Below are 16,046 nucleotides of genomic sequence, written 5' to 3' on the forward strand. Positions count from 1 at the left end.
TTTATGTAATGCTTTATGATAAAGATGCTTCATATAGGTGGTACAAGTATTATTTCCATTTCACCCATTAAGAAAATTGAATACCAAAGAGCTGAAATAATCCTGCCCATTGGTAGCTAAGTGGTGCAGTGGATAGAGTGTCATGCGGAGTCAGGGAGACTCATCTTGCTGAGTTCAAATCTGGCATCAGACACTCACTAGCTGTGTGATCCCAGGCAATTGATTTAACCCTGTTTGCTTCAGTTTCCTCATCTGTAAACTGATCTGGAGAACGAAATAGCAAACCACTCCAGTATCTCTGCCAAGAAAACCCCACCTGGGGTCACAGAGAGTCAGATGTGACTGAAACAACTGAACAACAGCAAAGGTCTTGGAGCTTACTTGGTGGCAGCCCCGGCACTATAACTTGAATCTCCTGATTCCAGTGCCATTTTTCTTTTCAGTAGAACAACTCTTAAGTCATTTTGATTCCATCATCTCTAAGGTTCCTTTCTACTTTAAAACAATGCCAGAAATCGAGATTTTCTTAGTTTACTCTCTTCACATTGAGTGGCATTCTATTTACATTATTCACCTGGTGTGTTTTACATTGTAAATCTTCACAAGCTTGAACTAATTGGTGGAAGTCTTTTTATTTTTAAAGAAATAGTTTTCTTTCTTTGATAGATACAGTTTTGTCTAAATGCTAATATAATGTTGCTCAGTACAATTCCTGCTTGAATGAAGACATTCTGATGTTCACTCATTTTACAATTTACAAATGCTTTCGTCACAACAACTCTTTCAGTATAATCCCCATTTCACACAAGAGAAAAACCTAGGCTCAGGATAGAGTTTTACCCATGTTCACGTGATGATGACACAGAAATTGAGCTTTACATATTCAATCTGTTAAGTTTTGTTGGTTTCTACTTTCCCAAAATCTCTTGAATACTTCCCCTTCTCACATAGTAATCACCCTGCTACAGGCTCTCATGACCCATCCTGTTGCAGTAGTCTGCTAATTGATTTCCCTGTCTCAAGTCTTTCCCCACTTCAATTCGCCTTCTAGTCAACTGCCAAAGGGATTTTCCTAAAACACCGATCTGATGATGTCAATTCCTACACCTCCCCATCCCTTGTACTTGATGTTCTTCATACATAACCCTATCCCCCAGGCCTGAAATACTCTCATTCCTTACCTCCACATTCTTGCTTTTCTGGTCTCATTCAAAACTCAACTTACATCCCCACTCCCTCCCCCATTCCTTTTTAAAAGAAGCCCTTCTCCATCCTCACCACTGCTAGATCATCTCCCATTTATTCTTTATCTATCTTGTATATGCATAGTATTTTTGTATGTCGTCTCCCCCTTATTAGAATGCGAGCTCCTTAAAAAGACCATGTTTTGTTTTGTTTGTTTGTTTTACCTTTTTTTGTTATCTCCAGTGTTTAGCACAGTGACTGACATGTGGTCAAGTGCTGATTAAATACTTGTTGACTGACTGATACCCCAGTACATTTATTCATTTGCAAAAAGGAATTATACTATCTATCTGCCCAACAGTCAATTGAAATTAAAGAATAGTAGTATGATAGTTCACTTTTCTAGGACTGTTTCTATTGGAACTCAATTGAATATAAGAAGAATAATGGTGATCATGATAATAATAAGGGAGAAAGGCAGTGTGAGCCATAGTAGATGGAGAGCTGGCCTTCAGGCGGGGTGAGCTGGATTTAGGTCCTATCTCTGACACATAATGGCCATGTGACCCTAGGAAAGTCATTTAATCTCCAAGTGTCACAGGCCCCTCTTTAAGTTGGTGATTTGTAGAGCAGTGGCTGATCTGCATTGGTGAAGGGAGTTTTCTCATCAGGAATTAACTATATTAGTTAATTAAATTAGATTAAATTAAATTAATTTAGATTAGGTTAATTTAAATTAAACTAGATTAAATCATAGATCAAGTCCAAAAGATGATGACTACAATGATGATAATAACTGACATTTATAGAAAGTTTATATTTCTGTAAACATAATTGACATTTATATAACTGATATTCACATCCTTTATCATTGACTCCCAACTACAAACTTGTTAAGTTGGAATTGCAGATGTGCTGTCCGTATTTTACACACAGATAAACTGAAGCTCAGAAAGGTTGACTTGTCCATGTTCTTGCAGCAATTAAGGTTAAAGGAGCAGGATTCAGAATTCATGGCTTATCTCACCCCAGATCCAGTGTTCTTTCCACTGTAACATATTGCCTGTAGCCAAAATAGTAAAGTATGCCACTACTTTTTAGGTTGCTCTATCTTGAGTTTGCCTTTCTGTTATAGTTTTAATCAGCATGTTATTATCGATATAAATATATAGCATTAAGGGATTCTTCATTTAACTTCTCACAGAAATGTACGTGTTCACTTATTACTTAAGGAATCCTTTGACTAAATTAGCACAAACTACAAAAGAGTTGACTGACTTAAAGAATTCATTCAGGTCTTACAATAAGTAAATAAATAAATGAATACCTAACTAACTCAAGTAAGCAAATAAATAAAGTTTTTTAAAGTCCCCCAGGATGGGACTTACCAATATAATAATAGATGAAATTTACATAGTACTTTAAAACTTATAAAGCCCTTTATAAGTCTTAAAACTTTGAGTCTTACAACAAGCCTCTAAAATAATTACTTAGAGGTATTATTATCTCATCTTGTAGATAAGGAAACTGAGGTTTAGAGACATTAAATGGCTTCCTTGTAATCCATCACTATCACACAGCTAGTAAGTGTCAGAGATGAGATTCCAACCTAGGACTTCCTGACTTCAAATCCATTACTCTCTCTCTCTTAGGCCAACTTGCCTCTTAAAATAATTGTAAGAGGGGTAGCTAGGTGGCATAGTGGATAGAGCACTGGCCCGGAGTCAGGAAGACCTGAGTTCAAATCTGGCATCAGACATATGATACTTACTAGCTGTGTGACCCTAAGCAAGTCACTTAACCCCGATTGCCTCACCAAAAACATAATAATAATAATAACTAATATTTTTATATAGCACTTTAACATTTGCGCAGTGCTTTACCTATATTATTCCTTTGGGTCTTCACAACAACCTTGTACACAGGGACTGAGAGTATTATACCCATTTTACAAATGAAGAAAACTATGTGAGACCCTTGCTCTGGGTCACAGCTAGTCAGCAATAGTATTTAAACCTGTCTTAACCTTTGTCTTCCTCATTCCAAGTCCATTTTGCTTTCTAGTTTGCTAAGCTTCATCTTCTAAAAGTCTGATTTATATATCAGGCATTCTTTTCTTTGGAGGGATCTAGTTCCATAAAATCAGTATAAAGGGCTTTCTGGGAGGAAACTCCTTCCAATACAGATCAGCAAATTTTCTTTAACTTAGAAATATAGAGATTTTTCTTTAACTTACAGCTATAGAGATTTGAGAAGGTTAAGTGATTTTCCTGCGGCCACATAGGTAGTAAATGTCAGAAGAAGGACTTAAATCTAAGTCTCTATGACATTTAGGTCAACCCTCTATTGACCATACCATCCGTACATCTCACATTTTATATTACAATTAGGATTGGGTATGTTTATTACAAGAGAAGAAACTATGTACAAACTGCGAAAATCTCAACAGTCTCTCATTCTCGCAATTTGCTATTTTTGACCTTTTAGGATGATGTTACCTAGTTATTATAGTGCAAAATTAACTGTTGTTTTCCAAAGATGTGTCATCTAAGTGAGGGATATCTAATAATTCAAATGATCATTACTATTGACGTTTTACCATTGCTGTGGTTGATATTGTCATGGTCAGGTTATGTCCTCATACATTAAAGCCATGTTATTTTTAAAAAAAAGTCACTTTGTCAAAATGACACTTGATATAGAACTTTAGGTTAAATGTGAGTGTGATCTGTGCAGGGTTGACCTTAAAAGTTGCCAGTTTATGTTTAAATGATCTGTCATTCAAAGCATGGTGACCAGGATCCTGTTAGCCTTATTATTTGATAGTAACTAGAATAACTTTCGTCTCCCCCCCCCCACCCAGTTTCAGACTAATTGTAATAAATAGTATTGAATGGTGGCTTTTAATGTCTGAAACTGTGAATCTTTTCAGACCACTTTGCCACAAGAACACACATCCGTTACAAAGAATGTTATGATGGTACCATGATGCAATGATTCACTGCCATAGTGATGAAGTGACTTTTTTTGGTCAGTTTCTCTACAATAGAAAAATAATCAAATGGCTGGCAATTATTAGCATGAGTGCTTGATTTGTGAGAAAAGAATGATTTCAGCATGTTAATGTAAATATGCCCATTGGTTGTAAATGGAAAATTGAAAAGCTTGCCAAAATAGTCCCAAAAGAGGTTCCTTTGTTTAAGAGAAAAGCAAGACTATTGATCATTGTCTTTTGCTTTATACAATTACTTTATTTAAATAAAAAAAACTGTAACATGACCCATAATGCCCTGCCTCTCAGTGGTAACAATGCACAGAGGAGGATTGAAATATTTTAAAATTTACATCAGTCAAACCTCCCGTGCAGAACTGAGAGCTCTCTCTAGGGATATGCTGCCTCTCAAATAGGAATAGGGGAAGTGTCATTGTGTAGCACTGAGGTGTCATTTTTACAGAGTAACTTTTTTTTAACAGAGCCACACTTTAAAGCTTCTGAAAATAAGAACCAAATCTTGGTAAGCGGAAATTTGCTTACTTCTCTTCACTTTTCATGGACCAATCAATCACAATCCATCTGAAACATTTGCAATTCCCTGACCTTTTTATGTGGATGTCTGAGATTGTTGGTTGGGGAGAGGGAGGAATCGGGGGTGTTGGAGAACAAGTCATAATCATATTTCAATAACCAGTATTATTTGATTTGTCTTTGTAATATGCCAGTGAGGGGACCTCCATGCTTTGCACAATCCTTTCATCTCAGCGGGCTTTTATTTCATAATAACATTCATCTGGAAAAAGAAATGATCATCAGTGTCCATGGGAGCCAGATGGCTACGGACATATCAGACATGAGTTTTCATCAGGAATATAGGGACTTATTTGTGTGAACATCCATCTTAATTGCAAGATTTTTGATTTTTTTTTTTTTTACATTCCTCATATTTTCCAATTTATTTTCTTTTATGGGGAAGGAGGGATTGAGGAATTGTTTTTGAGCTTGTAAAGTGTGTTCAACAATCATTTATTTTGAGGAAACAGACAATGTGGTCTTCCCTTCTTTTTGCAGTGACCTAGTAAATGGACTTGTGGCCTTAATGAATAGCAATGTTAGTAGCCCTGTCAACTTGGTAAGTCCCTTTTCTTCCCATTGGTTGGCAGGAGTGTGAATTTTTTTCGCAGAGGTCCTTGTAAGCTCTAGGTTGTAGGGTCTACCTTTTCTATCAAAAAATGTTAGGACCTAATGGTCCTAACATTAGATTGGAACTAATGTTTTTTGGTTTTTGGTTGGAAAGATTCACAGAGTAAGAAAATTTTACAACAAAAAATTCCCACAAAAATGTTTTACCAAAAACTATAATGAAGAAACCTGGAACTCATAAGTGAGACGACCTAGGCTCATTCAATTTGTGTAGCAACATGCATAATCAGGCACTACTAATAAAAGCTTTTTGATAATGCTTGTAATTTATGGAAATTACATGCATAAATTTGTGTGTCCCTGGTTTAATACTTGAATGTCCCTTGTGTAAATATCCTTGAGTGGTAACATGGAAGAAGGAGCTTTTTCAAAGAGAATATCTCACTGGTGAGAGTGGTTATAATGTAACTGTGAAAACAGCCTTCTTGCCACCTGTAAGAGCTTGTGTTCAGTAAAAAGAATACTGGCTGGAGAATCAGAAGACCTGGGTTCAGGTACCACCTCTGATACTTGTTACCTGTGTGATTTCGGGCAAGTCATTTAGTTTGCTGGGGCTCAGTTTCCTTAGGGCAGTTAGGTGGTGTAGTGGATAGAGTGCTAGGCCTGGTGTCAGGAAGACTTATCTTCCAGAGTTCAAATATGACCTCAGATACTTACTAGCAGAGTGAACCTGGGCAAGTCACTTAACCCTGTTTGCTTCATTTTACTCATCTGTAAAATGAGCTAGAGAAGGAAATGGCAAACCACTCCAGTGTCTTTGCCAAGAAAATCACAAATGGTGTCACAAAGAGTCAAAAATGACTGAACGGTTGAGGTTCCTTCCAATTGAACATCTGTGATCCTATGAAACCATGTTTTCCCTACAGCCTTTGGTTTTTTAAATTATCATTATCAAAATAAGGCCATAAGATATGGTTAAAAAAATACCCTTCAGAAAAATTAGAGAAATTATTAGAGATATGGGACTTAAGAAATTTATTTTCTCAGATTTAAAAAAAAATTGAAAGATTCAGCTTGTCACTGTGAAAGATAAGAAATTAGCCCATTATATTTAGAGATTCCATTTTTAAGCAGTAAATGAAAGTGGGCATAATTTTTTCTTCTCTTTTCAGTATTAAATACATAGTCTGTTTGTTTTTTATTGGAAGCAATGCAACTCATCTAATCTCCAACATCTCATATGAATGTAAATTTATAATTCTCTTTTAGGTGGACATGTATATCTATTGTGTTTGGCACAAGGAATTATCTGATTTAAGCAGTAGATTTTGCTTGTCTTTAGCATTTATGTCCCTGCCCTCATTTAAGGTCTATTAGCCCATCAGAATTATTTTTTATAGCAAAGGAGAAAAGAAGGGAATAAGCATTTATTAGTGCCTATAATAGTGTCATACACTGTGCTTAAGTTCTTTACAAATATTATCTCATTTGACCCTCACAACAAATCTGGGAGTTAGGTGCTGTTATCACCTTTATTTTACAGTTGAGGAAACTGAGGCAAACAGAGGTTTAAGTGACTTACTTGCAGTCACACTAAGTGACCAGTAAGTGTCTGAGGCTGCCCTTGAACTCAGGGCTTTCTGATTCCAGGCTCTGCACTCAATCTACAAGCCGTGTATTGTATATACAGCAGTAGCTGCTGCTATCACACCTGGAAGGGGTAGTAAGTAGATACAATGTTTCTTCTTGCCAGATTCAATAAACATGATTTAGATTTGTTAACATCTCAGAATGAAAATTGCTACTGTGGTGAAATAAACATAAGTATGTTCTAGAAAGCCTGTTGCCTTCTTCTGCTGTCAGTGAGCCTATAAACATCTTACAGAAGATTAATGTGATTGCTTAATTACTCTCATAACCAGTAACCATTTCTTCCTTAGGGGAACCCAGAAGAACACACAATTCTAGAATTTGCTCAGTTAATTAAAAACCTTGTTGGTAAGTAGGATAAGTCATTTAACGGGTGAACTTCAGCATGAATGTTTCCTATCAGTGGTTAATTCCTTGATTAGCAAATGTGTAATTAATATAAGCTAATTGAATTGGATAAAAGTGGCGCTTTTATCAGAGACGTTTGTCTTCTGATGCTTTAATTAAATAACAGCAGGAGAGAGGGTGTCTTTGGTTTTGTTTGGGATTGTAATTGCGGGCTTGTTCTGTGATAGATCCTTTTTGTCCCCCAAAGGTAGGTCATTCTGTGTAGGTGAAAATGATTTGTTCAAGGAGCCTGTGCTGGGTGAGAATGGAATTTCAGAAGGTGTAGGAGAGTCACATAAATTGTATATTGTTTGGTGTCGAACACATCAGCCAGTTCTAAGTACTATTTACAATTCTGACCAGCTTTCCTGTGAAATTCTAAGAGCCAACATAGAAATCAGGGCAGGAGATAATAAGCCACCCAGTTGCACCCCATGGTGACCCAGAGCTTTGTCTGATTCCAGACTCAGTTCAGGCCCAAGCAGTCTTGTCTCTTGTAAACATGATGAGTTTAGTTCCTTTTTCTGAGGACCCATCACTGAAATCCCTGGGGTTTTTTTTCCCAATCCTGTACCCATGTGTATAGGGAGACTAAAGATTTCTGCTGGACAATATATGGCACTGAAGTGAGTAGGCTTTGCTGAGATCAAAGCTTTGTTCTCGATTCACTTCTTATTAGCCATTCTTAGATATTCCTGAGGTCCTGTGGTTTATCTACAAATGAGTTTGACTTGGAACCAAAGATGGTCTAAGACAGGCCCTCACAACATAAAGGACTTCGGGTGGCCCAAGAAAAATATAGAGGCTGCAAAAGAAAGTAAAGATGTAAGGAGTACTTTGTCCATGCCCAACTGAAACCTGCCTTCCACTAGTCACTGTTGTCCCCATCTTGTAACTTGGTGGGTGGGTTGCCACTGCGTATTCTCTCTTGCTTGTCACATGACTCGTGGCAACCAACCATCATCAGTCTGTCTCTATTCTGAGAGGAGTGATGTCATGATAAATTAAAACCTTAAGTAATAAGTATAATTAGTTGATAATAATTGAAATTTACCTTTTTAAAAATACGGTTTATTTGCAAAATAGTTTAATCATCAATTATACCTTTACTTGGAAGGTGAGCTGCTAAAAACCTATATGCAGCCTGAAGAAATTTAGCCTATTTTAATTTTGGCCCCTACCTACCGCCAAGTTGTGCACATGTGGTCTAAGAAAACAAAGGTCAGTGTTGTCCACCCAACCTGATCTGAATTTTTGTCTTCATTATATATATTTGTCAGCAGGTGCTGGATCTGACATGTGAAAACCTCAAATCTCTCTGTGTTAGCATGCAGCCGTTTTGGAATTTTGATTTCTGGTCTAAGGAATGCCTCTAGTTTTTTCCTCATTGGCCAAGCTGAGGAGAAGGATGGGTTCTGAGCTCAGTGGCTCAAATCACCTGGTTCACTCCCCATGTATTCTCTTATCCCTCAGTTAACTGTGTTCCCTCCTTCCTCTCCCACCCTAGCATCCAGCAAGGAGTCTTTTTTTTTTTTAAATAGGATCAAAGATTTAGAGTTAGGAAGGAACTTAAGAGGCCATCTAATCCAACCCTTTCATTTTACAAATAAAGAAATTGAGGCCCAGAGGGATCTAGTGACATACCCAAGGTCACATGGGTAGTAAATAGCAGAGGTGGGATTTGAACCCATCTCTTTTGACCCCATATTCTGGATCCTATTGACCACTCTGCTTTTCTTCCTGAATCCTTACTCAATTTTTGCTAATCTTTGATTTTTTGCTAATTTTTGATAATCAGAATTATGTAAAACAACAAAGGTTTTCTCCATCAGTAAGAAAAAGATCCTTTTTAAGTATCTCTTCTCAGATACTTGAATAGATGTGTATGTATATATGTATGTATGACTTTTAGCAAGTCATTTAACCTCTGCCTCGGTTTCCTTATCTGTAAAATGTGAAGTGGGACTCAGTGTCTTTTAATGTCTCTTTGAAGTATAAATCTGTGATCTGTGACCCCTGGGTTGCCTCCATGCCACAAGGAAGCATTGGAGTTGGACTTTAGTGTGTAACAGAAATAAGTTTTATTTTCATATTTTTAAGAGGACCAAAACTTCAATTTCAATATCGGGAGGGCCAGGTGTGGAAATTACTCCTAGCAATGAAGATCATTATTTGCTCTACAATTTACAGACTTAGATAATTCCCTGAGTGACTGAAAAGTTAAGTGACTTCCCAGTTGTCACAATGACTTATAGCAGTATTAATAATAACCTTTGCTTGGAGTCAGGAGGGACCAGACACTTAACACTTACTAGCTGTGTGTGACCCTGGGCAAGTCACTTAACCCTGATTGCCTCACCCCCCCAAAAAAAATCCAAAGGCAATAAAAAGAGTGTGACTAAATTTAAAAAATAATAATAACTTTTGTTTTACTTACAAGAAGTTGTTATTTAAATTACTTCCTCCACTAGAGTTCAACTCCATTGCCTTCCAAAATGGTGACCCTAGTGTATCAAGTGGAACAGAATTTATTAGGCCCTACCAAAGTGGAAGGGCAGCTTAGAAGGGGCCTAGAGTCAGGAAGACTTGAGTTCCAATCCAGCCTCAGACACTAACTGTGTGACCCTGGGCAAGTCACTTAACCCTGTCTGCTTCAGTTTCTTCATCTGCAAAATGGGCTGGAGAAGGAAATGGCAAACCACTCTAGTATCTCTGCCAAGAAAACCCCAGATAGTGTCACAGAGAGTCAGATATGACTGAACAACAACCAAAATAGAAAAGCCTTTCATCACAGATGCTAAGAAGAATTGAGTTTAGCTTGATGGGAAATTATGTAGGAATTCTGGGTGCTGTGGGCAGAGAGAAAGAGCTTAGTATAGAGGATAGAGATCTAGTCTCAAAAGAGTTCCAGCTTGACCCATGCTGGCTGGTGACTGGGCCAGTCATTTAGTCTTTGTGCAATTTTCACAGACTATAAATTGCAAACTAGAGGGACATTCCTCTCTGGGAATTTTTCCTACACCACTGAAATCATGTGTCCAGGATTATTTTTACTCCTAAACAACAGTGATGATGACAACAATGATGATGAGGATGAGGAGGAGGAGGTGATAGCTAGCATATATGTGGCACTTAAAGGTTTTCGAAAGCTTTACACGTATTCCAAGTCCAACAGTCTATCCACGACACTGCCTAAGGGAAACTTAGCCAATGTACCCTTTAAGAAGCCTAAATTTTTTAACTAAAAAGGGGGCATTTCCTGGATAATGTAACTCCTGCACCAGTTATTAGTACTATATGAATGGTGTTTATTGTCATTGTTATTAATTAAGAAGCTCAAAACCATAACGTTAACCTATCATGTCCTATCACGTAGTTATTTTGGGGGCTGGCTAGAACTAGAGGAAGCCTAGGGATGGATTTGGAGTCTGAGATCCTAGGTTCAAATCTCTGTCTTGTCACTAACTACTTGTATGACTTTGGGCAGGGTATTTAATATCTCTGGACTTAATTCCTTTTCCATTTTGCTGCCTGGCATCAGAGACCACAACCTTTTCATTTCTTGAACTTCTACTCTGTTGTCCTCATTGGTGATTCTCTTTTGGCCCATTATTTCCAAAAGGCCCTAGCCATTGTTTCCTTTCTTCCTTCCCCTTTAGATATGAATCTATTTTGTAACAAATTCTGCCATTATTCTTGGAAAGGGTGTGATAATCTTTGGCTCCACTCACTGTCCCTGGAACAAACCTGAATAAAATGCACCTCCCTGGCCACCATTCCCATATGTGTTTTTTTTTCCTCCATGGGAATATAAGGTCCCTAAGGTCAGTGCTTGGCAAATAGTTGGTGCTTAATAAATGCTTTTTCATTCTTTTGTCAAATGAAGGGGTTGTAGTAATCAGTGGTGTAAAACTCAAATAGAAACAGATCCCTGTCAGCCCAGGTATTGACTTAGAAAACCACAAATTAACATTATCTGTGTTGTATTATATTTTCATTTTTTAAATAATATTTTATTTTTCCCAATATGTGAAGGCAATTTTTTACATTCATTTTTTAAAATCTTTTGAGTTCCAAATTCTCTCCCTCCCCTGCTCCCTCTCTGAGAAGGTAAGCAGTTTGATATAGTATAACATAAGAGACACTGACTATACCAATTTAAAGACTGGAGGCACCACTGGAGCTTTTGGGCTCTGACCTCTAACAGATTCGCTCTTGATCTAGACAGCCAGAAGGACAGGAACAGAGACATAGTGAGGGGTTATTTAATTTACTTTATTCTTCTCAATGGGATTGCCTATAATGGGAGTACCAACTGCCCTAGCATCCCCTAATTACTCTTCGATGAGGCTGGCGAGAATGGGGCAATAGCCCCTACACAGAAACTTAACTCCTGCAACTTATCCCAATTTTCATAGGGGCCAGTCAAGCCGTGCACAGCTTTCCCCCCCAAGCCTTGATGGGGGCAGATCAAGGCATGCACAACTTTCAGCTGGCACATTCCCCAAATCCCCACTCATTGACCAGTACTCTCTTGATTTATAGAGGAGCACACAAAGAAGGCAATTTGCCAACAATAACCTCACAAATATACATTAACTTTAGCAACATGGTGAATCGCATAGTGCAAGTGCAGTACACTGTTTACAATTAAACTCAAATGTTTACATTATCTCACCTTATATCTCACTGCTTAGATGCAGTAGAAATTTTTTACAATGTGAAGGCCTGGGAACCAGTAGATTGTTATGGCCACGGATCCTGGGAATTAGTATCTAGGATCCTGGAGTACTGTTATCTAAAAAAGAAGAACAAAACTCACCTTACATACATATAGGTTATACATGTATTTTAATTTATTTTGTTAAATATTTCCCAGTTACATTTTAATCTAGTTTCAGGATGCACTCAGGAGCTTTGCTGGGGAAATTGACACCTCTAAAGTAGATAACCAAAGATTCCTTCAAGCTCTAATTCTGTGGTCTCATATTCTAGGTCAATTGGCTGCTGTTCTCATGAGCCGTCCACTAAACCTCAGCACCTGTGCTATACCACATTCATTACAGATGGTGCATTATAATGGAAATAGTGCTAGGCTTAGAGTCAGGAGAAATCTACACCAAATGCAGGTTCTGCCACTGAGACATTTAACCTTCCTGAAGCCCAGTTACTTCACCTGTAAAATAGGGATAACATACGGTGTGGTATAAGGAGAGAGCTTTGTATCTCTTCTTGTTATTGTCGTTTCAGTTGTATACGGCTCTGAACCCATTTGGGTTTTTCTTGGCGAAGATACCGGAGTGGTTTGCCATTTCCTTCTCCAGCCCATTTTGCAGATGAGGAAACTGAGGCAGAAAGGGTTAAGTGACTTGCCCAGGGTCACGTAGCTAAAAAACTGTCTGACGCTGGATTAGAACTCAGGTCCTCCTGATTCCAGGCTCAGCTCTCTGGCGCTCTATCCACTGCACCACCTAGCTGCCCTGGTATATCGTAAAGCCCTATAGAAATGAGAGTTGTTGTCTAGGAGGCTATTGCCACATAAAAATGGTGCCCTAATTTTCTAAGCCCTGGGAGGAGGGGGGAAAGACCTTGACCAAATGATTTAGGAAGATATGTTTTTGCTGAGCGTGGTGACGTATAAAGCCTGCTGCTGGGAGACTGGGGCTACTAGATTGCTTGCATATGGGAGTACTGAACTAATCAGCTGTCTGTACCCAGTCCTGCACCAGTATGATGGGGGGACAGGAAGGAAGGGTGGGCTACCTAAGGAAAGCTGAAGAGTTCCAAGTCAGAAAACAGAGCCAGTCAAAGCTCCCATGCCAATCATTAGTGCAATCAGGAAGGCCCATGAGAGACCGCTACTGATTATACTTCCAGCCTGGACGTGATAGGGAGGGACATCTAGTGTTCCCCCACCCACCTCTCAGAAAAAACCTCCTCTAATCACCCAGGCCCTTGACTCTGATTTCAACTTTTGTTTCGTTTTGTTTGTTTCATTTTTAAATTGCCCCGTACCGCATTACAATGATTTGTTCTCTTTATACCTCTGGTTATGTTTTGGTTTTGGTCTTTAAACAGGTAGTGGTAGTGAAATTCAGTTTCTCTCAGAAGCCCAAGATGACCCACAGAGAAGAAAGCCAGATATCCAAAAGGCCAAGCTAATGCTGGGGTGGGAGCCTGTGGTAAGTGAAGCTGAAGGAGAGGCGGCGTACCCTGGAAAAATGAGTTCCTCTGTTGTACCCAACCTTCCCCACGCCCCTCCCTTTCTGTGTGTTCCTGCCCACCAATGGTACAGCCACAACAGCTGGAATCAGGCAAGGTCCGGGAAGGCAGAGGGGAAGAAGGGGTGGAGTTTTCCTCACACCATTAAATGACTTTTCATGCATCATTTAAGAATCACTTTCTGTTACCAAGGAAATAACTTTGATGACCCTGCCTGGGCCAAATGAAATGATAGGTACACAGTTGTACTCCCCCTATGCAGACAGGGGCCTATTTGGAGCTATAGACTCATCAGATCCTTTGTTCCTGTTACTTTTTTAGATCCATATTTAGAGTTTCTGGTGAAGCATAATGCCTCCATTTAACTTTGTGCCCTTTCCTGGATGCATGAAAGCTTACCTGTAAGCCTGGGTAACTATTTATTATCTGTGAATCAGAGAGATAGCAAGTTCCTAGGCACTAAATAGGAAAAAAAATTCTCATGCTGTGGGGCTTCAACTAATGCACAGAAGATAATTATCCCTTGCTGTGAACTCCTGAGTTTGTTATTGCAAGTCAGGAGGAATATTGCTACCTCCTTTGGAAGCATGTAATGTTGGTAGCTTTGGGGCAAGAGGCTGGTGGTGGAGGTGATAGGGGATGCTCTTGTCACTCCCAGTCATTGGACTGTCCTGACCCCCAAGGCCAATGGCACTTGTGGAGGTGGGAGCCACCCTTAGATTTTCCTCAATATGTTGCAAGTAAAATCCTACTCTAAAATGAATTTCAAATCCCCAAAAGCTGATCTTTTGTTTTACTTCTGTCTAATGGCTTACATTTCTGGTTTTGTTTTTTTCTTTTTTCATTTTGTTATAAGATTTGAGTTCCAAATTTTTCTCATTCCTTCCCCTCCCATTTCCCCAAGACAGTAAGCAATCTGATATGGGTTATACATGTGCAATCATGTAAAACATATTTCCACATCAGTCATGTTGTGAAGGAAGAGACAGAACAAAAGGAAAAAAAAAACATGGAAAAAAAAGGAATAAAAATTGTATGCTTCGATCTACATTCATACTCCATTAGTTCTTTTTCTGGATGTGGATAGTATTTTCTGTCATGAGTTTTTGGAATTGTCTTGGATCATTGTATTGCTGAGAAGAGCAAAGTCAATCATACTTGATTATCACACAATGTTGCTGTTACTTACATTCCCATTTTTAACAATTAAAAATATGCTTTTCTCCATTTCCTTTCTCCCATCCTTTTTTCCCTTTTTTTGCTGCAAAATATTTGCATTATAGGAAAATATTCTAGGATGACTTCTTACCTTACAAAAGGATTCTTTTTTTTCCCCAAAAGGATTTTCTCTGGGGTTCCCATATTAAATAGCAAGCTTTTCTAGTTCCTGTAAGATTTGAATCAGTTGACAAAAAATGATTTTATTTACAACTTCTTGGAAACGTATCTATCACATAAGAGGAAGCATGGTGTAGTGGAGAGGGCTAGCCTTGGAATAAAAATGACCTAGTTTCAAATCTAACACCTTTTAGGTCACACAGTGTGGTTGTGGCAAAGTTGTTCGACATCTCAGTTCCCTAATCAACTCCCTGAGGCTGAGTGTCACAGACCAATTGCCAATCTGCATTTGTAGAGAGAGAATCCACCCCCCACCAAAGTCAGAAGTTCTAGTCTCCCCCTTCCTGTCTAAAACAAAAGAAAAATCCCATTACATGAAGTAATAAATTCAGACATTACATATTCTAAAGACTAGAAAGGAAATTAGGTGTTTTCGGTTGAAGGCTGTGTGGTGCAGTAGAAAAAGTACTGAATATGGAGTCAAAGGACCTGTGTTCAAATCCTTCTTTTAATACTTGCCCCTCTGACCTTGGGCAAGTTACTTAATATTTTTCAAGGCCACAATTTTCTCAAATATAAAGTGAAGGGGGTCAGACTGAGGTTCCTTCTCCCTTTAAATCTATGATACTATGATTCCAAGGACCCAACTATCCAATAGTCACCAGCTTCTTTTTCTTTCAAGATTTCTTACCTTGTAGGGATTTTGAAGGGAGCTATGCCAAAAAAAGCTTTTGGGCATGTGCCACTATGGTCATAAGTGAAAGCTCAACTGTTAGTGTTATTTGAAATGAGTTGACAACTAACAGTAAGGTTAAGATTACTTTAAACTGTGCCATTTGGGGTCATTTTTCAGTATTCTGTCACCAGTAGGTGAAAGTAGCCCATTAGCTTCATCTAAAACATGTATAGGTACTTGGGACACAAAGGGACTCACTACCAAAGTGCTGATTGTGTTTTCACATATTCTTTCCCCATCCTGTAGCCTACTTCCAGAATAATGATGAAATAAAATCAGTTCTGGAGGTAGAAGGGAGCTCAGAGGTCATCCAGTCCAATCTCCTCATATTCTAGATGAGGAAACAGTGGTTGAATATGCTATTTTAATAAAATATTATAACGTAAAACT

At 38.4% G+C, this 16,046-nt stretch overlaps 1 protein-coding gene across 2 annotated transcripts in view; it reads left to right on the forward strand.

Moving 5' to 3' along the window:
- The window catches only part of LOC114046228 (UDP-glucuronic acid decarboxylase 1), a 148,350-nt gene that overhangs the window by 130,851 nt on the left and 1,453 nt on the right, over positions 1–16,046 (forward strand). For both annotated transcript variants that reach the window (XM_027866468.1, XM_027866469.1), the window contains exons 12-14: positions 5,252–5,312; positions 7,264–7,321; positions 13,439–13,542. In XM_027866468.1, the coding sequence (XP_027722269.1) occupies positions 5,252–5,312; positions 7,264–7,321; positions 13,439–13,542 (223 nt within the window). The remainder of the gene's footprint in view (positions 1–5,251; positions 5,313–7,263; positions 7,322–13,438; positions 13,543–16,046) is intronic.

This window comes from Vombatus ursinus, unplaced genomic scaffold (genome assembly GCF_900497805.2).
Source record: "Vombatus ursinus unplaced genomic scaffold, bare-nosed wombat genome assembly UNPS02014781.1, whole genome shotgun sequence".
Taxonomy (NCBI): domain Eukaryota; kingdom Metazoa; phylum Chordata; class Mammalia; order Diprotodontia; family Vombatidae; genus Vombatus; species Vombatus ursinus.